Consider the following 25,607-nt stretch of genomic DNA (forward strand, 5'->3'; position numbering starts at 1 on the left):
GCATCTTCCAGTTGGTCTTCCTCATATTTGGTATGGTATTATTATCACTTATGTCAATTACACCAATATTGAAAACAATATATTGGTGAATAGAAAAGGAGCAGTAATCATACCGTGATGCTCAACACTCACAAGTGTTAAATCTAGCACCTCACTTCTGTTTAACACAATGTAGGTAGGTTCTGAACCTATATTTACTTCTTCCAAACTACTACTATGTATACCATTGAAAATACTATCAACTCTTGTATTGGTGTCTCTGCTACCCCATATAGTGGACTGGACTCATTCGCCTTTTTCACTACACTGCGGACAGCATCAATTGAAGGATGCTCTCCGTGATCGTGCGTCATGTAGCTGGATATCAGCCATACCAAAATGTCTACATTAGTTTCCCATGAGACTGCTACTGTATCTTCAAGAGCTTTTAGTCAAAATACAGGATCTAACTTTACCCGTGCTTTTAGCGTAGTAGAGCTTATAGCTCTTCAATCATAGCCCACAGATCCAATCCGGTTGGATACAAGGTTCTTGGACCGTGACTAGCTCCTCCCCTTTCTGAGTAATTCGAAGTAGCAGTGCAACGGATGCTGATTTAGAGTAGTTAAGATTGATTTGGGTCAACCTCACCATGCCCTGTTTTCACAACGGTGACGTGGACGTCCTCTTGGTTAGGGTTCATGAGAGCGTCATCGATAACGGCCTCAGAGACAGTGTTGGTTGGACCGACGGCATTATTTCATTCCATGCCTTCTTCCGAAAGCATGGGTATCCTGAGGGGGTATCGCCCATAGAGAATAGACATAGAGTGGAAACTCTCCTGTCAAAGACCTAACTCAGTTGTCAGAAACCTAAGTGGTGAGAATGTATTAGTAGAAAAAACTATGTGAAAACTAAAACAACACTCGTATGTGTTTTTGTTTGAGTTTTTTCTAGTTTCCGCTCTATGTTTCTCTATGGTATCGCCTTTGTTATCGCTTCGGTAGTCGTGCAGGATGATCGTACCAAAACCATAATAGACCTGTTACTTGTTATATTCAGTAACAATTGTCACCGTGACGTTTAAATCATTTTTTCCGGTGAATAAAATCTGAAACCGCAGATTAAACTTGTTTTTAAACTTGCACAATCAGTGATAAAAAAAATCCATTCCTATTTATGTTAAGCTAAGAACCATTATTACAACTTGCCGTTATAGTTAAAGGTAACTTTAAGCAATAGAAAAAGGTACCCTTAAAGGTCACTTTAACTATAACGGCAAGTTGTAATAATGGCCCTAAATATATTAATATACAAACATTTTTATATATTTTTTTCAATTATTATTAAAAGTATTCGAATGACGAATATTCTGTGATTAAAAAAACATCACTAATTTATGATTTGTTTTATTAATTTATTTTCATTGTCATTTTGTTAAATTGTAACAAAATCTAATGATTTTCTATGATTTCCCTTTCGGAAATGTATCACTGCGCTGCATCTGTACGCAGTACGTTTTAAAATGCAAAAGTTGGCAATAGTGCAAATGTCTTGAGTTCTAAAAATCAACAGCGAAACAGATGATGCGCAAAAAACATCAAACAAGTATCACAAAAATGGCTGATGCATTGTCTGCGCAGCATCATCAGCGGATTTGCATCAGCATCGCAAACTAATCACAGATGCGCATTAAATGCAGCGCAGTGATGCATTTCCGAAAAGGCCCTATATTAGAATGTGTGGACCTTCTTCCACGATGTTTAAACATTTAGTTACAACATGCCGTTACAGGTTAACAGTAAATGAGAATAATGTCTATAAAACTAACTTGTGAACCTCATGTAGCTCACTGCCGGAGGAATATCTAACAAAATCATATATTATTGTTACGAAATTGTACCTGAATTCAAATATAACGATTTTAAGGGCTGATTTAAAAGTAGCATAATGCTTTCAAATAACAGTGCTGTAATAGCAAACTGTAACATATCTGTGGGCATTATTAAATAAATGCTTTCAGTTGATTTGATCGTAAGTTGGCAACGCTGTATTCGAATTCGAATATTCAGTTAAAGAACATTGTAGAAAGTACACCACAGATGGCGTATGTATTAGTAAGATCTAGAATATTCGAATTTTGACAGTTAAAGAACAATCTGGAGTGCAGATGGCAGTGTTATTAATAGTGGCAGAGGTTGCAGTCGTGAGTCAGTTTATCAGAGACGCTTTTCGAATAAACATCAACTGAGTGCCTTAAAGTGTGTTGTGTTTTTCAAGTAAATTCGTGTGCATTATAAATCGTGTCTGTATTTCTGCGAATTTACAAACGTGTATAAAAAACGAGTGACTATTTAATTCTGTTGTTGTACATTTGAATAAATAAAGAGTTGTTACCATTTTCAAACTACTAAACGGCTTTTATTTGCAATCAAAAGTATCCGGTTTATTTAAAGGAAATAAACCAGCGTTTTGAAAAGGTTAAAACGTAACATTCACCCCTATCGGCAATAACATGTGAAATTTTGTTCCCATGAAATATTCATTTCCCTCGAAGGGAAAATTGCTATCGGCAATATCACGATGAACTTTACATTCACAATAGTTGATTTTGTTCGTAACAGCTGTTTATTGTTTACAAAATTCCATCTAAAAATTTCAAAACAAGGGGAATTTTTTCACGTGAACAAAGTTGATGAACGAAAAAAGGAAAAGGGAAAATATTTCATGTGAAATATTGATTCGCGATAGGGGTGATTATTATAATAGTAATTGAAGAGCCGCAGAACAAAATGTACTTTTTTGCACATTTAAAATTTTTGGGAAAATGAGTTTTATTTATTTCGCCCCCTTAAAAAACTGCATGAACCTGGAAATGGTAACAAGCTTCTTAATTATCAATAGATACATCTAACTGCAATAAGTCACCACATTAAATGTTAAGGATGTTTGATATAAAACCATTTTAATATCGGAAAAAGAACCTTTTGTTAAAAAATATAAAAAAAAGTACGTTTTGTACTTTGAATTAAAAAGTATCAGCCTAACTGCGAAAGCCTTAAAATCGATTTTAAGTCCATGAAGTTGACTATTATTTTAAATTTCGTACCATAAAATAAATTTCAAATATAATTTAAAATGTTGTTTTATTATTTAAAAAAAACTTTTTGTTTTGAACTATTATGTACAATTTGTTTTTATAATTTTTTGAAATTTCTTCTTTTTATTTACATTCATTGAAAAATATTTTCAATAATTTGAATGTATATGTTGGAAAAAGTTTTGAAACTTTTTTCAAATAAAAACAAAAGTTCTATTTTAAAATAAAGTCGACTTTAACAAAAAAAATTGACTTTAAAATTTCTTTCATAGTTAGGCCTATGTTTTTTATGAGTTTCTTTTAACAAATTACACATTGAATTTTTTCGTTTTATACTAGTGTTGTACGTTTTGTTAAGTAAACATTTTTTAGAACCCATTTACTTAGTAAAAAAATTTTGCTGACTTGATTGTTTCTAGAAGATTTCAACCCAAATATTATAAAAATACCAAAAAAAAAAATTTTTTCATAAGATGCGAAAAAGTACCTTTTGTTCTACGGTTCCTCAATTATTCCCCAGCGGAGTTAAAATTATGTTTAGCAATTGCAATATTATGGTCTATTATTGCGAATTTATAAACATTTATCTTTAAAATTCCTTTTTTTAAGATAAAATGTAAAAAGAATACTTTAAATAGGTTTAAAATTGGGTCGAAGCAATTTTAAAATTCGTTTATTAAACGAATTAGATTAAAAATGCCTTAAAATGCTGTTTAACATTTTTTTGAATACGGCCGAAAATATATACATTGCGGGGAAATTTATAATTTACTCAGATTCCAAATCGGCCATTGCATCTACTTAAAAGAGCAGTTTAGCTAAAACCAAAAACAATGTTTATAACACGCTGTTATTTAAAAGCTCATTGTGGAAATAGAATAATCTAGTTTTTCCGTTAGCACTGTATAAGTTAGCATCAATAGAATTACCGGTGTATTTTTAAAGTGCGTGTATTAAAACAGAGTGACAGATGTTCAACGAACTATTTTTAATAAGATCAAATTTATATCCGTTTAAGATTAGGACATACATGTAGTATTAAGCACACATTTTCAATGGTTCAATTTAAAACCAATGCCAACTATGCAGTGACAATGTCCCTATAAATAAGAAACATTTAATTTTCAACTGTAGCTCTAGTAGACAAGCTCAAATCCATTTATTCGGAAAAATATATTTACCTGAACTTTTAACAACAATTAACATAGAAAACATAAAAGCATTTACTCCTAAAACACTGTAATTTACATATATAATTATGTATAAGAAATCAACCTCTAGGTCGAGAAACTTTGTTGTTAGTACCTTGAAATTTTAAGAAATAATACAAAAAAGAAAATTTTAATCAACATTTATTTTATTCGAAAGACCAATACCTGGCATTAACATTGAAAATTATTTCGGACATGCTGCTACCACAGCTGTCCTTGAATAAGCGCATTCTGGACATCAAATTTAGAGGCACTTTTTGAATCATTGCCTCCAAGGTGTCAATTGTTGCTGCTTTATCAGCATAAACCAGTTGTTGTAGCAGCATAAACAATTATACAAAAATCAATCTGGGTGCTCTGCATGTTGTTCAAGTATAAGAAATTGTGCTACTTCAACAGGATAAGTCCATAAATCCATAGGACGTAGTGAAGTAGGGTTGGCTGAGGACCCTGACCACATGCTGGACATAAGTTAAGGACGGCACGGTCTATGCGTGACGAAAAGGTCCGAAGCACCAAACGGTGCGTTTTTCTGGATGTAATGGAGTCGTGGGCATAAGCGTAGCTAGACTATTACTCTGGGATGGGCAAGTGAACTTCCCAAATAGTAAAAATAAAACTAAAATCATAGAGCGAAAACTAGAAAAAAAATAAAACAAAAAAATTACTAAAAATAATCACACATACGAGTGTTGTTTTTGTTTTCACGTAGTTTTTTCTACTAATACATTCTCACCACTTAGGTTTCTGACAACTGAGTTAGGTCTTTGAATAGAGAGTTTTCGCTCTATGTCTATTCTCTATGACTAAAATATCACAAAAATTGAGTTTGCTAACATAACTACTTCATTTTCAATATTTAAAACTGCTAATTTATTTTATAAAATATTTTTATAATTTTTTTTATATTTAAATGGGATTTTTTAGTTTTCCTCTTGATCTAAACTGTTATTTGTTCCTTATTATCAGGGAAACCGGAAATATGCCATAAAAAAGCGTTTTAAGCGCTTTAAATATGCAGTAAAAACTTTAAAATATGCTCTTAAAAAAACAAACTTTTACATAATTTTTAACCAAAAAATATACTTTTATTTAAAAAAAATCAATACAATTCATTTCTAAAGAGGTAAAGTAACATAAAATAAACATAACATGAACTAAAACAAGTATGTATAACAAAAAATAAATACAACATAAAATCAATAACCTATGAAAAGGCCTCGAGAGGTATTTTTTGATGATATTTTATATCAATATAAAGTCACTTCTTCAATTAAGGTTATTATTGCAATAAATTACAAAATATTGACTTAAATTTTCAAATAAAAATCGTTGTCTATTAGATCTGAAATAGATAGATAGATCTAATAGACAAGATCTTATTTAAAAAAAAAAAAATAATCACCCCTATCGGCAATAACATGTGAAATTTTGTTCCCATGAAATATTTATTTCCCTCGAAGGGAAAATTGCTATCGGGATTGTTTATTGTTTACAAAATTCCATCTAAAAATTTCACAACAAGGGGAATTTTTTTCACGTGAACAAAGTTGATGAACGAAAAAAGGAAAATATTTCATGTGAAATGTTGATTCGCGATAGGGGTGAATATTTTTAGGCTAATTATGACCCCCGATTGCAAATATCTCGTAAAAAAAATTTTGCTATTTTTCGTTTTCCCCGAAAAGCCAGTTCAAAATTTCGAACAGTTAAGTTTGCACATATCGCACACCCAGTTCAAAAGTGACACAACTCGCGTTATATAAACCCGAAAAATTAATTTTACGCTTAAACTATGCACAATATACTTGTTTATCTATACAAAAGATATCAGTGTATGCTGTTGTTTTTAACTGTGGCTAAAAAAACACTAATGTCTTTCATTATGTTTCAATTGGTATATATTTATTTTCGATTTCTGAAAAATTTAACTTTTCGAAGAATTGAACAGCGGAGCGAAATGGGTTAACACTTAGAACGGTTAAGTTTGAATTAGAACTAAAATTTGATATTTAGATGGCGCTATTATTAAAATAGTGCTTATTTTGTATTAAAAACAAGTAAGAAAGTATGTAATACCCTACACCAAGTAAATGAGCAAGAAGATTTTTCTTTTAAAATTTCAATAATTTATATTTTTGAGTGATTTTCGGAAGTGGGCCTTATATGGGGGCTATGACCAATTATGGACCGATTACCATGAAATTATGTCGTGTGATTTATGTCTATATGAAAGTTTACTATGTTGAATTTTGTGAGTATACCAACATTTTTAAGCGATTTATGCACGTTAAAGTGATTTTCGGAAGCGGGTCTATATGGGAGCTATGACTAATTATGGACCGATCGTAACAAAATTTGGTGACTTGAATTTTGTATATATAAAACTAATTTGGAGCGCAATTTGTGGAGATACATTTATAAATTAAACATTTATGACCGATAAACTCCAATTTCGGAAGGACATTTGTATGGGGGCTAGTTGAAATAATGGACCGATTTCAGCCAGTTTCAATAGGCATGGTCTTTTGGTCGAGAAATAATATGTACCAAATTTGATCGAAATATCTTCAAAATTGCGACCTGTACTCTGCGCACAAGGTTTACATGGACGGACAGCCAGCCGGACGGACATCGTTTAATCGACTCAGAAAGTGATTCTACTTTAAGGTGGTTGTTAGACCAATATTTTTGGGCGTTACAAACATCTGCACAAACGCATTATACCCTCCCCACTATGGTGGTGTAGGGTATAAAAAGCAATCTATTTTTCTATTTTGAAATTTAAACAAAGGAAGTAAAAACCTGTAATACAACAGCGAAAAATAAGTAAGACAAAATTTGTTTTTGATAAAGTCAAAATATGCTATTAAACAGTAAAATATATGCAAAAAAATGCATTTAAGGGTAAAATCGATGCCAAAATTCTTAAATAGTTCTGAAACGTAAATATCTTATCCATGTGCTAATTAGACTCACCAGGAAAAATATGCATTTGCATATTTTGGTTTCACTGCTTATTATATTAGTTAGACAAAATACTATTTTTGAGTTGAAAAGATTTATTTATATCTAAACTCTCTATATTTAAAAATTTGTTTTATTCTACGCATAGCTGAGAAACTTCTTTCGCAACTAGCAGAACTGATAGTAAGGCTTATTGCCACTTGTAACAGTATGTAAATGCTTGGATTTTATCATATCAATTATCATGCAAAACATGTAATTATTAATAAGGGTCCTCATGTAAACGCTTAAATGCCTCGCAAACTGTGCAATCTGTGCATTTTTACACTCTCGCAAATGAACTGTCAAAAAATTTATGGAAATTCGTTTGCACAACCCCGATAAGTTTGCGCGACAATTTAGACTCGCAAACTTGAATTTATTATGCATTTGATGAATCAGCTGCTTTTGTTTACTTTTATTAATAAGAAATAAAAATCAAATAAAATATAAAAATGTTGTGCATGTGAAAATTGTGTAACTTTGGAACAGAATGATTGTATTAAATGGCATTGTGTATGAAAACATTAACCAACAGCTAGAATATAAACAAAATCTTGCAAATTCTGTATATCACCGTTTGTTCCAAAGATTTAACTTTCATTCAACATTTTTAAAATTAAAATTTATACAATTTGAAAAATTTGTTAAGGCTTTTGTTGAATTTATTTTTATTTGACATTTATATCAAATAGAGAGAAATTTAATGTATAAACTTGCACAACATTGATAAGGTGGGTTCATGAAACACGTCGCGCAAATTTGCACAATTGAACAAATGGCAAACATAAGCGTTTAAATCAGTACCCTTAATGAATTTATCGGCACCATCCAAATCTAATTTAAAGAAATTGTTAACAGCTTTAAGTAATGGAATGTTTTGGAATCGGTATTCGATATTAAAAATTATGCTATCTATTACTGGATTATATATATTTAACTTCCAATAATCAACTGAAGGAATAGAATCCGGCAAATCCAGATTTTAGCTTTTACCTAATGTTGAAATCTTCAAGATCACTTTTAATTACTGACTTACAATTTTTATATCTACAACTCCATCTAGTTGTGCAAAGGCTGTTTATTATATTATATTATTATACTGTTTAGTTTGAAGAGCTTGGCTTAGGCTTTTTAAATCATTACTATGCTAAGAATGTTTGCGCTGATGATACATATGTGTGAACACGAATCCACAATAACTAAGTTTAGCCTGTCGGATAAATAAAATGAACCAAAATGGCTTGCGGATTTGACTTCTTTATGTTAGCTTGTAAACCGTTTTTAAAATTGGCATTGGAATATTTTTTTAACTTTTTGGGTTCCAAAAACCCCATGATTAATGTTCTAGGGCACTGGAATCTCTTAACGGAACAATCTACAAATCCAAAAAAATCTTTCTGCGACTTTCCAAATTTTTATCTGGGGTGGGCAGATGCGAGTCTGGGGTGGTTTTGCCCACCCCAGCTCCCACCTATCTACGCCAGTGGTCGTAGGTCCTGTTGCGGATTGGTCTCAAAACAATATGCGGTAATTTTGTTTATTAACAAACCCCTTAGCCAAAAATGTGCCTCATCGCTGAGCACAATTTTGCAATAAAACGTCTATAAGTTGACCGAATCGATGACTGATTTTCAAAGTAAATTTGGTAGCGTTGTCCAAGCGTCAATCTATTCATGATGATTTGCCAGAGTATGCTGATTACAAATGTCAAAAAGTATGACAGTTCGTTTGAGAGTTAACCCTATCGTGAGTTCTATCGGGCTCAAAAACACCCTTTACATAATTATGTATATAAAACTTGAAAATAAATAAAAATAAATATAAATCTATAAATTTCCAAATATACTCTAACAAATTTAAAAACTCGTAAACCAAACTTTTTCACCAAATTCGTTTGATTGTATAATTAAAAAATTTAAATTGACTTAATAAGGTTTTATTTTTATATATTTAACAACATATGTACAAATAAATTATACTTATTTATAAAAAAATCAATGATTACATTATAAATTAGATGTTGAGCTAAATTATATCAAATAGTTCGGAAAAACATATTCATCTTTTCTTATTTGTTCAAAAACTTAACTAATAATTCGATAAATTTTGATGGTTGATCGAAATGTACTAAATGTCCAGCATCTAGCCAATGTATCTCAGAGTTAGGAAATATTTTTTGTATTTGAGGCCAACTTTTGGGACTTGAAATATTACAAATAAATTGTTATTATTTAATTTATATATTTTTTTTAACTTACTCAACAAAGTTTGATTTGTTTCCACAAACAAACATCATTTTGCCTTTGTAAGGCCCTAGTCCAGAAATTTGATCCATGAAGTTGGTAAACTGACTTAAATTGTTATGTAATGCATTTACATTAACTGCCCATGAAAATCTGAAAAATATATTAAAAGTAGACAGTCAAAACAAATGTGAAGGTAGTTTTTTTAATAATATGTACCATGATATAAAAAATACAAGGTAGTTTCATTTTCTCTTTATGTCAACCTAATTAAGCATTTGACAATAAAGGGGATTTGAAGTTTATGTCTAAAACAAAGCTACCATATTCATTAAACTTAATCCGATTTTTGCCTTTATTGAAGTATATTTAAAAATATTTTATTCAAAATATTATTGTGCGTTTATCCAAGGCATTAAGCAGCAACACAATTCTGGCCAAGGTTTTCAATTCCTGAGTATCGTTAATATAAGTGTTTATGCGTGTAAAGAAAATAAAACAAGTAGAAGTTTTTGTCTTTTATATTTCAAATAAATTTAATTTATTTATATTACCTTGTGTAGAATTTACAAATTTTTTAGTGTGTCACACTGAAACGGCAATCAACGATTAGATTTTAAAAACTTAATATAAAAAGTGGCGAACAATGTTGCAAAAAGATACCGTTAACGGTTTTACTCGTTAGAATCTATAGAAATATCCCCACCCAAGTGTGTAAAATAGGGAGTATAATAGATCCTAACAAGTAATATGAACTCAAGTAAAAATACACGTATAAAAAAAATCTAAATTAAACAATAAGGATTTAGTTTATGCTTGATTGTGGTTATATCTGCAACTAAATCATAAAGCTGTTTGCCGGCACAAACCTCTTGCACCTCTACGAATAAGAGAACAATTTTACGAATGTACAACCGTTTGTGTAATCTCTTAATAAGATTTGAGAGACAATTTCATTGGGACAACTCTCCGATACTTGGTATGATGAATGATACAGTGGAATATTTGACGATATTCCACTATATCATTCAACAGCTGGCTCTGTTGTGGTTATATCTTCTTATCCGCCTCCAAAGATTCTAAAATAAACTGCAAAGTCTCCGGCAATGCAATGGAATTGTCCCTTTACGAAGCGATTTATATCAATAAACTCCCACAGCCTTGCACACTATCAGCTTGTTCACGCTCTATAGTTTTCAATATAAACTCCAGGAACTTGCCATAATCACGAACATCCCGAGCAATAAATGAAAAACGGCATAATTGGTAACACGTTCTTCATAGCGTCTCACGTCCAGCAAAGATGGTATGAAGACAAAGCCTATATTGCGTTTCAAATACGGCTTAAGAACCATAAATAGATAAGCGAAACACACTAAAAGTCCACTCCAATTGATTAGCATCATGACTATTGAGCAAACATATTAATCTATCCAGGACACGTTGAAAATAGGGATAAAAGTCTTCCCTCAAATCTCTAGCCAACACAGAAAGTAGTTCCAGTAAAGACTACAGTAACACGTTTGTAGCATAGGCTAGTTTTATAAAAGAAAGTCGACCACAAAATCCTTATGATGCAACAATTGAGGCAACGTTAGAATTTCTCTGATAAATTTAAAACATCCATTTTTTTAAAGTCTGATTGAAAAAGGTATCACTATCTTCGGGTAGCTCTTAATTGTCATAGCCTATGTGATATAAAGGCACACGTCTTAGATTAATCCGTTTTTTATCTATTTTAAATATATTGCAGTATTGTGAACTGTTACATACTACACATATTTCATTGAAAATTTCTCGGAGTATTGTAACATTTTTCTAAATGTGGCAACGCTTCACTGAATATTTACAAAAAATAATAAACTTAAAAAATCCCCTTTCTTGTCAAAAAAATATATATGAAACTACCTTGTAATTTTTTTATATCATTATATGTACTATGTATGTATATTAGGCCGGGTGGAATTGTATGGACGATAAAAAAGTAAGAAATCGTATAGCAGAAACGCAATCTACGGAAAATTCTAAGAAAGTTTCCTCAAGAAACCATAGGTCTAAAATGAAATCCTATCTTGCAGCATTTCGACTTTTATCCAATGATATTTCATAAAAGTCGAAATGCGCAAGATAGGATATGTTTTTAGACCTATGGTTCCTTGGGGAAAATTTCTTAAAATTTTCCGTAGAATGCGTTTCTGCTATACGATTTTTTATGAAATAAATCGACCCACCCAAATGTATATATGTAGGTAGATTGGGTTGGTCCCCATACAAATTGTAGTGTTCTACTACATACTTATGTACCTTTTATATACATGTGTTATTTAATGTATATTACAATTTTCAAAATCTAGTTTCATGTTTTTATGTTTTCAAACTTGTCTTCAAAAATGTTCATTATAAATAAAAATTTTATTTAAAGAAGTTATTATTAAATTTAAATAAATAATTAAATAAAACAACTTCATTGGCGATCCTGCCAATTAAAACAATTATATAAAATGTCATTAACGAACCAATATTATTAAACAAAATTTTCGCAAAAAGACATATGGTTTAAAGCATCATCAAAAACCATCATCAAAACTTTAAGAGATATTTATAAATAATTCAGTCTTGCATTGTATTTGGATCAATAAATTAAGAAATAAAGCGAAAAATAGAAAATCTTTAATATTTAAAACCAGCTATCATCAATAATTCCATCCAACTATATATCAATAATTCAATCAATATCTTACAAAGAAGATACATATCTCCAAAATAAAAAAAGACATTGGCTATCATCAATAATTCCATCCAGCTATGTACCAATAATTCCATCAACATCGTACAAAGAGGATATCTTCAAAATAAAAGACATTGGGTATATATTAACAAATAAATACGTTTATATAGTTTTTATTTAATACTATTTAAATAGTTATTGTATTAAACAACTATTACCATTAATTTTACAATAAGTTTTTATTTGTAAATCCTTTACCAGTAATTTTCTATTTACAAAATGGTTATAACACGTTCAATGAACGAACAAGATACGCAACAAAACAACAATACAAATAATTCAGATTTTCAAGATGTACAATCAACACCATTTTCTAATAACAACTCAAATACAAACACACAAATTAACAATCCAGTACAAGTTTCTATAAAATTATCACAATTTTGGATTTCTTGTCCTGAAACTTGGTTCATACAAACAGAACTAACATTTACCTTTAAAGGCATCATAGATGATACAACTAAATATCAACTTGTTATTTCTCTATCTGAAGATGTTCTAAATAAATTAGTAGATGTTATTCACAATCCACCTTTAGAATATAAATATCCACATATTAAAACAAATTATACTTGAGCGATTTTCTATGAGTGAGGATCTTCGTTTTGAAGAACTTCTCAACGAATCAGAAATTGGAGATAGAAAACCATCTGAGTTTTTCCATGATTTAAAGAAACTTACTATAAATAATTCTAAGATAAATAATGAACTTTTAATAAAATTGTGGATCCGAAAGCTTCCATCTACTATTCAGATGCATCTAACAGCATCGACTTTAACATATTTTAGTGACAAATTAATCTTAGCTGACAAAATGTATGAATTGTCAAATAAACCCCAAATATCTTCCATTTGTTGACCTAATCCTACCTTACCTTCAGATCTTTTAGAAAATTTAATCAAAGTTACTTCAAGTTTAACAGAAAATATGGAGAAATTATCTCTTGAAGTATTGGAAATAAAAAATCGTACAAAAAACAAAATTAATCAGGACCAAAGAAATTACCATCAGAAATTTGGCATTAATGCTTCAAAATGCATTTCTCCTTTCGAATAATACAAAACATTTAAACTAAATTATCCCAATATTGCAGCGACGAATAAAGGGACCCAAAAAGAACCATCACGTAGCTTATTTATTTTTGATTATAAAAATAATTTAAAGTTTTTAATTGATACAGGTGCAGCAGTGTCAGCAATCCCTGCATCTAAATATTATAAATTCAAAAATAATTCAGATATAGTATTGTCTGCAGCTAATGGTTCTGTGGCGGTCACCGAGTAACCGAATTTACATTCAACTCATCAACAGATAGCCGTTGCTGCACCTAACGAAATATATGAATAAGCTAAGAACAAAAAAGCTGATACATAAAAAAGTAACGGTTGTTGATATTTGTTCTTACCTACATTTCGTTCGTTCTGATGTCTAAAATTATCAAGTCATTCGACAGAGCGACTAGCTGTAATACAGTTAACTAAGTAGTTTCATTTGTTTAATAAAACATTTAGAAATAAAATAAAAACTAGTCAGGCGTACGCCAAGTAAACACACATCACGCGTTTGTTTTATTTTATTTAAACTTCGACTAGAATATAGCACCTCCACTAAAACTGGTGACCCCGACGAAAGCAACCATCTAATAAAATGGGAAACGAAGAAGAGGAAGCTGTAGTGGAGGCCACCATTGGATCAGAAACGACAAAATGTAAACTACCTGATTTCACCGAAGAATATACAGACTTATGGTTCTGGCAAGTCGAAGCAGCTTTTGAATCGGCAGGTATAACCTCTGACAAAAAGAAGTATTACACCATCATAGGTCAACTTCCCACACGTGTCATGTATAAACTTGCCGATTTGCGCACGAATCCTCCTGTCAAAGGTGTTATGTACGACACAATAAAGAAACGCATTATTACAGAGTTTGCAGACAGCACACCGATGAAGATAACAAAACTCTTAAGCGAACTAGCACTTGGTGATCGGAAACCGTCGCAAGTTATGTACCAATGATTTCGAACGATTAAAACAGCAAATCAGTGAACTGTCGAGGCAAATTAAAAATCTACGAAAGCCGCGGTCAATGTCAAGAAATTACAGGCCAAATAATCGCTCATCGACTCCAGCCAGAAGTAGCTCCCGATCACACAAAAACTACGACACGTGTTATTACCATTATAGGTTTGGAAGAGATGCTAAAAAATGTAGACCACCATGTAAGTATGAAAGCAATTCTCAAGAGCCAAAAAACTAGCTGTCCGGGCTCACCATGTACCTCGTGCGCCCGGCAACAAAAAAACAAATCGCCTCTTCGTTATAAACATCAATACCGGGCAACGTTTTTTGATAGATACAGGCGCCGATATTTCCATCGTTCCGGCTACAAAACACGATATACAACACTGCCCAGTTACAGGTACACTCTTCGCAGCAAACGGTTCACCCATTAGCGTGTATGGAAAGAAAACAGTAAAACTTAACCTGAAACTTCGACGTGAGTTTGCATGGACCTTAAGAGTAGCCAAAGTAAACACAGCAATAATCGGAGCCGATTTTTTGCAACATTTCAAACTCAGCGTAGACCTAGCCGGAGGTCGGTTAATTGACAATACAACAAATTTGAAAACAGCAGGAACAAAAACTACATCAAACGTACCAACCATCAAGGTGATTAACAACAATGATAAATATCAAGCCCTGCTGCAAAATTACAAAAGCATACTCACTATGTCAGAAAACAAAAACGGAAAAAACAACACGTTCCACCACATCATAACCAGCGGACCCGCAGTCTATGCTAAACCACGACGATTAACGCCCGAAAAATTGAAGCTCGCCAAAAGTGAATTTGAATATTTAATAAATAAGGGCATCTGTGAACCCTCCAAAAGCTCATGGGCATCTCCGCTTCATATGGAACCAAAAAAGAACGGCACATGGCGGCCTTGCGGGGATTACCGTGCCCTAAATGCTGTAACCGAAAGAGATAGGTACCCTATACCTAATATTCAAACGTTTCACCACATCCTAGCGAATAAAAAGATTTTCTCCACAATCGACTTGGAAAGAGCGTACCACCAAATACCAATCAACCCAGAGGATATACCTAAAACGGCCATAACAACACCATTTGGTTTATATGAGTTTCGATATATGACGTTTGGCCTCTGCAACGCCGGCCAAACACATTAACCTAAGTAAATGTGTTTTTGGTCAGTCTCAGGTGAGGTATCTTGGTCATTTAGTTACTCCTGATGGTATACTTCCTCTTCCAGACAAAGTAGAAGCCATTACAACTTTTAAGGAACCATCTGTCGCAAAAGATCTGAGTCGTTTCATAGCCATGGTCAATTTTTATAGGAGATTCATTCCGGCGGCTGCTGAAACGCAAGCCGTTCTACAAAAACTTATTCCAGGAAACATCAAAAATGATAAATGCACATTAATCTGGACAAATGAAGCAAGAGCAGCTTTTAATAATTTCAAGTCAAAGTTAGCAACCGCAACGCTGTTAGCCCATCCACATGAGAATGCAGTTTTAACCTTATCCGTAGACGCCTCTAACAACTCTATAGGGGGTGTTCTGAGTCAAATCATTAATAACAACAGTCAACCACTAGGATTTTTTTCAAAAAAACTTACGGATTCTCAACAAAAGTGGAGCGCATACTCAAGAGAACTTTTAGCAGTTTACAAAGGTGTAAAACATTTTCAGGACCAAGTCGAGGGCAGGCAATTATCATAAACCTATTATCATAACCAATTATCATAAACACAGATCATAAACCTATATCGTTTGCCTTTAAACAAAAGCCAGAAAAATCCGATCCACGCCACCTGCGACAACTTCATTATGTAAGTCAATGTAACGGATATTCGGTACATAAAAGGTGTCGACAACGTTGTTCCCGATTTTTTATCGCGTATTGAAGAGATAAATACCACAGCATTAGACTTCAACGCATTAGCGGCAGCGCAGCAGAACGATGACGAAATAAAAACAATAATAAATAATAGAGAATCCAATTTAAAGCTGACTGCCATTGATATGCCAAATTCGAAACAGCTGATTTGGTGTAATATTCAAAACAACAAAGCAAAGCCTTTTGTAACAAAACAATTTCGCAAAACTGTATTTAATGCTTTGCACAACTTGTCGCACCCCGGAATACGCGGAACAAACAGGCTCATCAAAGATAGATTTGTGTGGCCGTTTATGTCGTCAGATATTTCTAAGTGGGCAAGAAGGTGTGAGGAATGCCAAAAGTCTAAAATTCAAAGGCACAACAAAACAGCTTTACAAAGCTACACCAGCAGCGGAGTACGATTCGACCATATAAATATGGATATTGTTGGGCCACTGCCGCCGTTGAACGAGTATCGGTATATCCTCACCATAATCAATCGCTTTACCCGATGGCCTGAAGCAACGCCCATTAAAAACATTACTAGTGAGACAGTAGCACGAGCTCTAATAACTACATGGATATCGCGATTCCACCCCCAAGCAAACGGAATTATCGAGCGTATGCATCGCACCTTAAAGGCGGCTTTAAAATGTAAAGATTCAACGAATTGGTCAGCGGAATTGCCAATGGTAATGCTGGGTTTACGTTCTACATATAAAGAAGACATCAAGGCGACCCCCGCAGAAATGGTGTTTGGTAAATCGCTACGCCTACCTGCAGAATTTTTTATGACACCGAAGGAAAAATGTAACGACTGTGAGTTTATAACAGAATTTAAGAAATCAATGAGTAATTTACGTTTCAAGCCCACATCTCAACATACTAAACCAAAAGTTTTTGTACAAAACGAACTTTGCGACTGCAGCCACGTATTTATACGAAACGACACCGTTATATCACCCCTACAACAACCGTATGACGGGCCATTCAAGGTCATCAAGCGATTCCCAAAATTTTGTAACGTGAACGTTAACGGCAAAATTAAAACCATTTCCATCGACCGGTTAAAGGCAGCGTTCATAGACGACGATGAACCTGCTACACTTGCCCCAACGTTACCCGATAGAGCGTTACAAAATGAGTTTGCAACCGGCTCTGACGAGAAACCAGCCAACACCACAACAAGAACCGGACGTAAAGTTCGATTTCCAAAACGTCTGTGCCTATAGTCACATACTGGAAGGGGGCTGGTTGTGGCGGTCACCGAGTAACCGAATTTACATTCAACTCATCAACAGATATCCGTTGCTGCACCTAACGAAATATATGAATAAGCTAAGAACAAAAAAGCTGATACATAAAAAAGTAACGGTTGTTGATATTTGTTCTTACCTACATTTCGTTCGTTCTGATGTCTAAAATTATCAAGTCATTCGACAGAGCGACTAGCTGTAATACAGTTAACTAAGTAGTTTCATTTGTTTAATAAAATAATTAAAACCAACATTTAGAAATAAAATAAAAACTAGTCAGGCGTACGCCAAGTAAACACACATCACGCGTTTGTTTTATTTTATTTAAACTTCGACTAGAATATAGCACCTCCACTAAAGTTCTATTATTAATACCTATGGAACAAAATCATTGACACTTGATTTAGGTCTTAATCGAACTTTCGAATTTATTTTTATTTTAGCTGATATTTCTCACCCAATTTTAGGGGCTGATTTTCGGTATTATCATCGATATGAAGAATAAACTTATTAAAGATTCAAATACAAATATTTCTGTTATTGCTTCATTAGGAATTTCACAAATACATTCACTTAAAATTTTATCGATTAAAGATAAATAAATATTCGAAACTTTTAGCAGAATTTCCTTCAATAACTGCTGAACCAAACTACTCTAAACCTATTAAACATAATACAGTTCACAGAATTGAAATAAAAGGAAATCCTCCGTTCTCAAAGCCTCGAAGATTAGATCCTTTGAAATTAAAAATAGCAAAATCTGAATTAAAATTTTTGGTAGACTCTGGTATTTGTAGACCATCTCATTCTTATATATCATCTCCCCTTCATCTTGTTCCAAAAAAGGAACATAACGATTGGAGGCCATGTGGAGATTACCGTAGATTGAAATGCATTACAATACCAGATAGATATCCTTTACCTCATATTCAGGATCTTACAACAGCATATCATCAAATTCCCATGGCTAAGGATGACAATCATAAAACAGCCATTACTACACCTTTTGGGATGTTTGAATTCACCCGAATGCCTTTCGGTCTTAGAAACAGTGCACAAACCTTCCAAAGATTTATTAATGAAGTTTTCTTTGATATAGATTTCGTTTTTACTTATATCGACGATGTATTAATTGCAAGCGAAAATGAAGAACAGAACTTAAAACATCTCAAAGAAGTTTTTCAACGACTTGACGAATATGGTCTGAATATCAAATCATCAAAGTGTATTTTTGGAGTATCTAGTTTAGAATTTATAGGTTATCAGGTTACTGCTGAAGGTATCAAACCTTCAACTGAAAGAATTAATGTAATCCTTTCCTCTCAGAAACCTAACTCGATAACAAAACTACAAAAATTTATTGGAATGATAAATTATCATCGATACGTACCCATGGTTGCTAAGTTTCTTTCACCACTTCACGAGATAATTAAAAAAGCCTCTAAGGCAAAAAGCAAGGAACTTGTATGGAATATTGATGCCGATAAAGCTTTTGATACACTAAAAGTTAAATTCTCTGAGAAAACTTTACTAACTCATTTTGATAAAAAAGCTTACCTTACTTTAGCAGTAGATGCTTCAAACTTTGCAATTGGAGCTGTTTTACAACAACGTAAAAACAATATAGTTGAACCTCTTGCCTATTTTTCTAAAAAATTAACTCCAACAGAGTGCAAATCTTCAACATTTGACAGAGAACTTTTAGCTATATATTCATTCGTAAAACATTTTAGACATTTTTTGGAAGGAAGAGAATTTTCAATTTTAACTGATCATAAACCTCTCACATATGTTTTAGATTCTAAAGTTGAAAGATCTCCACGACAAACTCGGCATTTAGAATACATAGCTCAATTTACTTCAAATATATGTTATATAAATGGAAAAGAAAATATTGTAGCAGATACACTTTCAAGACCACCTGAAATTTTCGCTTTTTCTAATCAAAATATTAATCTTGAGCTACTGTATAAAGAACAACAAGATGATGTGGAATTAAAAAATCTTATAAATGATAAAAAGACAAAAAATAATTTAAAATAAATTCCATCACTTAACTTTAAAATATGGTGTGACATTTTAGATAAAACTAATCGTCCCTTTGTTCCACTCTCTTTAAGAAAAACCGTTTTTCATAATTTACATTCTATGTCACATCCAGGAATACGTGCCACTCGTAAACTAATACAAAGTAAATATTTTTGGCCATCAATGCGAAAAGATATAAATTTAATGGCTTCTAATCGCATTGATTGTCAAAAATCAAAAATTCAACGGCATACTAAATCTGATATTGAGAAAATAACTATTCCACAAGTAAGGTTCGAACACATATACACATGGACATCGTTGGACCTTTTCCGGTTTCAAATGGAAATAAATATATTTTGACAATTATTGACCGATTCACTAGGTGGCCCGAAGCATATCAAATTAAAGATATTTCTGCTCAAACAATAGTAAAAACTTTTGTGTACAATTATATTCCTCGTTTTGGCGTTCCACTTCAAATTACTGTTGATCAAGGAACACAATTTACATCGAAGTTATTTAGTGATTTAACAAAACTTTTAGGAACCCATAAAATTCATACATCTTGTTATCACCCACAAGCGAATGGTATGGTTGAACGCTTTCATCGACAATTAAAAACTGCTCTTAAATCTAGTAATAACGTAAAAAATTGGTCTGAACAATTGCCCATTATTTTATTGGGAATTCGATCAAGTATAAAGGAAGAACTCAAATGTTGTCCTTCTGTATTAGTTTACGGTCAAACTATATTTTCCCGTTGAGACTTTTTTTCTCCATCGGACATAAATTTCTAGAATTCAAAGTAGGGCCAATAAAAAAGTTGTGGCGTGTGCTCTCTGATAGTTATTGAGTTACACGCATTTGAAAATGAAAATTTCACCATACATTACCCAGGTTTTTTATCGTAATACATATAGTGCTTTCATGTGGCTCTGCTCCGGCATACAAATAAAACAACAGTATTTAGTAAGCTTTCAGTTTCTTTTAACCGTAAAGTGATGGTAGTAAAAATAATAATTGACATGTACCTCGAAAACTAAACGTGATGGATACCAAATATGTTTGGAACATTTAATCTATGACTCATTACCTATTCATTCCAGCTAACAGTTAAGAGGGTACCAAAATCGTGTAACGCAGTGTAATTAGTGATAGCGTTATGAATATTTCGGGGTCAAATAATCCCTCCTTAGTGTTTTTTAATAGCTAAGGGGGTAACTTAAACAAGCAAACTAACAAAATTATAAAAAAAATTAAAATTTAGTTTTAAACAAATTATTTTGTAAATAAATGCAAGAAAATATATAAAACAATACAATCAGGTGAGTAGCAGTAAGATTGAGTCCTCAAAAATCCAGTGGATGTTCAAATATAACTTAATTTTTTTTTCATTTGCCACACCAGAGTTCGAAAATAAACCGTACCTTATTCGCATTGTACATTAAAGAACACATTCCCTTCATCTGTTTTTAGCAGGGTACCAAATATTCATTCATTTTTCACTCATGTTCATGAAAAAAAATTTAAATTTTTGTTGTGTTATGTTCTATTCATGTATGAAGAGACAACACATTTTTAGCGTTATTCATTCATGTATGATATGATTTGTATTGTTTTTTTATTTTCACTCAAAAATGAGAAAATAATAGGAACTTTTTTTCATGGTTTTTTTTTAATTTTACCCGATCTTTTTTTGTTTTTTTAGACATGGCGGGCCTACGGAGGGTCGATTTTTTCGACCCTTATTATCCATAAAATCCGAAATAAAAACAACTTGCTAACAGTTATTTCGTTCCTATAAAATGTTACACGCATCCAAAGTTGGAACATGTATAAAGGGCCGATTTTTTACATTTTTTTCATTAAATTAAAAACAAATAAACAAACAACTTACACATGAATATAAACAAAATTCGGACATATATGGGCATTTCCTGGGGTCACGAACGTACGTTCGTACACTTTTGATATCCAAAGAATATAGAAAACAAAACTTTTCCTAGCATTTTTTTGCGATTCGATAGCATTTTAGTAGCTCTATGTTTAGTGCAAAAGATGGATTTCATCGAGTTTAAGTTTTCATAATCATAGTTATAAATATGTGGTAACGAACGTACGCAAAATAGAAGTCAACTTTGGCTGACAGTAGTGAAATGTAAAAATCTGCGAAAGGAACAGAATATTTAAAAGCGATTAATTTATTTTAAAGGTGTATTAATGTAGGTCTTTATCCGGTATTTACACAGTAAATTATCTCTATTGGTTTTTGTTAAGTCTTAAGTACCGGTCGCGAACGTATCTTCGAACGTATCTTCAAATTTCCTTAACAAACAAGTAAGAAAGTATCGTCGGTCAAGCCCGACCGACATTAACATTTTTCTTTTAAAAATTCAATAATTTATATTCGTGAGTGATTTTTGAAGTGGGCCTTATATGATCAGTTATTGACTGATCTCCATGAAATTAGGTCGTAGTTTATGTCTATATGAAAGTTATTTATGTTGAATTTTATGTGTATACCAACATATTTATGAGATTTATGAACGTGAAAGTGATTTACAGAAGCGGGTCTTATATGGGAACAATGACTAATTATGGACCGATCATAATAAAATTTGGTGACATAAATTCGGTATATATAAAACTTATTTGGAACAATATTTGTGTAGATAGCTACATAAATTAAAGATTTATCACCGATAAATGGTGAAATAATGGACCGATTTCAGCCAGTTTCAATAGGCTTCGTCCTTGGACCGAAAAAATTATATGTACCAAATTATATCGAATATCTTCAATAAAACACGATGATTATCAACATTTTATTTTTCGATCCTGGTTGACTAATCGGACGAAATGCCCATTTACAAAACCAACAACATTAATGTGTATGAACATAAACAAAAAATTTGCAAATTTCATTCATGGCAATTTATCATGAATGAATAAATTTAAGTGTTCATACATGAATTCTTCTGCACTACCTCGTATCGTTTATGAACGCTACGTATTAGGGTATTCATTCGACTAATTCGATTCGTTCGATTAATCGAATAATTTCTTACGAATAATTATTCGAACAATTTAAAAAATGCCATTTTCGAATAACGAATAATTCATAATTTTTCATAATTTCAAATTTAAATAAGTAATAATTTAAGGGTGCTGTGGCTTAATTGGTTAGCGCGTTTGATCATTAAGCATGATATGGTATTTGTAGCCTGTACCCCGTTTCTGTAACTTGTGAGAAGTTTTCGCATCGAAAAAAATTTAAAAATTCTTGTAGTCATTGAGTTTTTAACAGGATGACTTAGGTAATGTTTAAACTGAATACATTAAAAGTACAGACACAGTTATCGATTTACTAATACTCGCCCTGTGTTTAACAGGAAGTTTATAAATGTTTCGAATGAAAAGTTTCTCACATACAATACAGAAACGAGGTACTGGGTTCGATTCCCAGCCGCTGCCAATCAACAACATCAGTTTATAATAATTATTAGTTTACTAATAACTAATATTTATCACAGCGCCCTCCTTCGGTGGTATAACACTAAAACGCCACCGAAGTAAAATAATTAAATAAAGGTTGTTGGCTTGACTAAGGCGCTATCTCACCACCAAAGGCGCTGCTACCTGCACTAATAACAAACATAACGCGCAATTGCAGAGTTGTTAATCAAATAAAAGCTTTTCTCCTCCTTTCACAACCTTTCTTCGACACTCTACCCCTTTCAAAAGAAAGTAACATATTGATATATATATATGAGTGTTACTTCTCTTTTTTTGTAAAAAAAAGTAATAATGACTCAGAAAAATTGTATTGTTTCTGAAATTCGACAAATAACTAAAGACAAAGGGACTTTCGATCACTGTAGATGAGTGTTCTGATAGCTCCTTCTATAAATATATAAATAACTAGCTGTCCCGGCAAACGATGTTCTGCCATAGCTCACAAAGTTTGAAGACTCACACTATAATAGTTCTCAAGATATGCAATAATAAATTTTTATTTCGTATGGGAGGTGCCACGCCCATTGTACATATATAGGTCAATTGTGGATCTAAACCATCCAGGGACCCATTCAAACCCACACACAAAAATTCATAGAAATTGGCCCAGCCGTTAAGGAGGAGTCCATTTACTAACACACGTACAGAAGAATTATATATATAAAGATACTGCAAGAAGTTACAATTTAAAAACAAATCTTTAAAATTTTTTAACTAAGGACTTGAACCAATGAAAATAAAAGGTACGGAATAAAATATTTGTTATTTAGCTGGCGAAATATTAGAAGAATCGCAATTAATAATCCAAATTATAATTTAGATTAAAGTGGAGTTGAATGTGATGGAGAATGTGATTTTGAATTGGTCGTCGAAAGTGATATTGAGGATGACATTTATAATGATTACGTTGAAATAGATGAAGTCCATAATTTTAAAATATATATAAGTGATGTTATATGTTAGGGTCACACACGGCAAATATTTGCTCAAAAAAGCATAACCACTTTTTTTAGCACAAATTTGTTTGACGTGTTCACTCTTACAAGTGTTTTGTAAGATCAAACAGCATGAAATAAAATAAAACTCAATTTTTTGTTTTGAATCATCCTAAGTAAAATAAGTTTTTGAAATAAATAATAGAATTCAAAGTATTTTATTTAGTGGTTACGTATTTTTCGTCAAATATTTGTCATGTGTGACCCTACCTTTTTATTAACCGCGTATATAAAGGTCACACATGTCAAATATTTGACAAAAAAGACGTAACCACTAAATAAAATATATTTTAATTATCTCATTTATTGTCAAATACTCCTTATATTTAAGACAATTCAAAACAAATATTTACACGTCAAACAAATTTGTGCAAAAAAAGTGGTTACGCTTTTTTGAGTAAATATTTGTTTTGAATCATCCTAAGTAAAATAAGTTTTTGAAATAAATAAAAGAATTCAAATGTATTTTATTTAGCGGTTACGTCAACTACCTTAAGTAGTTGGTGACAAACAAAGTTTAAATGCCGTTAACGGTTTACTCGTTGAAAATAGGTTTCCAACAATGATGTAAACCACTAGGATTTACACCATAGCCGGCGGATAGAGAGGATTTATATCAATTAAAAATTCGTTTGTTATTTTTGATGAAATTCATTCATGTGATCGCTGCTTCTCAATGTACTGAAAACGACAACAAAAATGAAATATTTGTATTTTTCTACGCTCTTGTACTGAGAAATAAATAATAAAAGTTAAAAAAAGAACAAACATGCGGCATATACCTGCTTCGTTGAATGTTGTCTAACAACTGAATGAAATATTTGTATTTTTACGCTCTTTGTGAGTATTGTTGTGAGTATTGTTTGCGATCGTGTTGTGAACATGTAAATTGACGAAAATCTTCGTATTCTGAACAATACTAGCGCCGGTATATGATTTACACTTAGCAAAAAAATACCGAAAATAATAGATTTGTACTTAAACAGTTTTGTTGCAAGAAAAGCATGGAGATCGTCTTATACATGATTTTGAACATCGTTGAACATCTTTGTCTAACACGGTAATAAACTTTTTGCGAATTTGCACTGCCTGACTTCAAATTAGCCACGTTCACTGACAATGATATCAAACTTTGGACAGATTCCCTTTATTGTGTAATTCCCCAAGACCACTTTATTAAGCAAATATTCGGCAACGTTGATAGAGCTTGATGTATAATACAATTTGTTATAAATAATTTAGAAATAGTGAATAATTAATTTACTAAAGAAAGGTAGGGTCACACACGCAAATATTTGCTCAAAAAAGCATAACCACTTTTTTTAGCACAAATTTGTTTGACGTGTTCACTCTTACAAGTGTTTTGTAAGATCAAACAGCATGAAATAAAATAAAACTCAATTTTTTGTTTTGAATCATCCTAAGTAAAATAAGTTTTTGAAATAAATAATAGAATTCAAAGTATTTTATTTAGTGGTTACGTATTTTTCGTCAAATATTTGTCATGTGTGACCCTACCTTTAGTTACTCAATTTAAAGCTCGAAATAATGAACGACATACAAAAGTTTT

At 32.1% G+C, this 25,607-nt stretch overlaps 1 protein-coding gene across 1 annotated transcript in view; it reads right to left on the reverse strand.

Moving 5' to 3' along the window:
* Positions 1–9,219: 9,219 nt before the first annotated feature.
* LOC135958259 (sn-1-specific diacylglycerol lipase ABHD11) overlaps positions 9,220–25,607 on the reverse strand; it is a 48,912-nt gene continuing 32,524 nt past the window's right edge. Inside the window, exons 4-5 of the mRNA XM_065509152.1 lie at positions 9,558–9,695; positions 9,220–9,500 (exon numbers count right to left, since the gene is read on the reverse strand). Of these exons, the coding sequence (XP_065365224.1) occupies positions 9,368–9,500; positions 9,558–9,695 (271 nt within the window). The 3' untranslated portion in view covers positions 9,220–9,367. The remainder of the gene's footprint in view (positions 9,501–9,557; positions 9,696–25,607) is intronic.

The sequence above is a fragment of the Calliphora vicina genome, chromosome 4 (genome assembly GCF_958450345.1).
Source record: "Calliphora vicina chromosome 4, idCalVici1.1, whole genome shotgun sequence".
NCBI classification, from domain to species: domain Eukaryota; kingdom Metazoa; phylum Arthropoda; class Insecta; order Diptera; family Calliphoridae; genus Calliphora; species Calliphora vicina.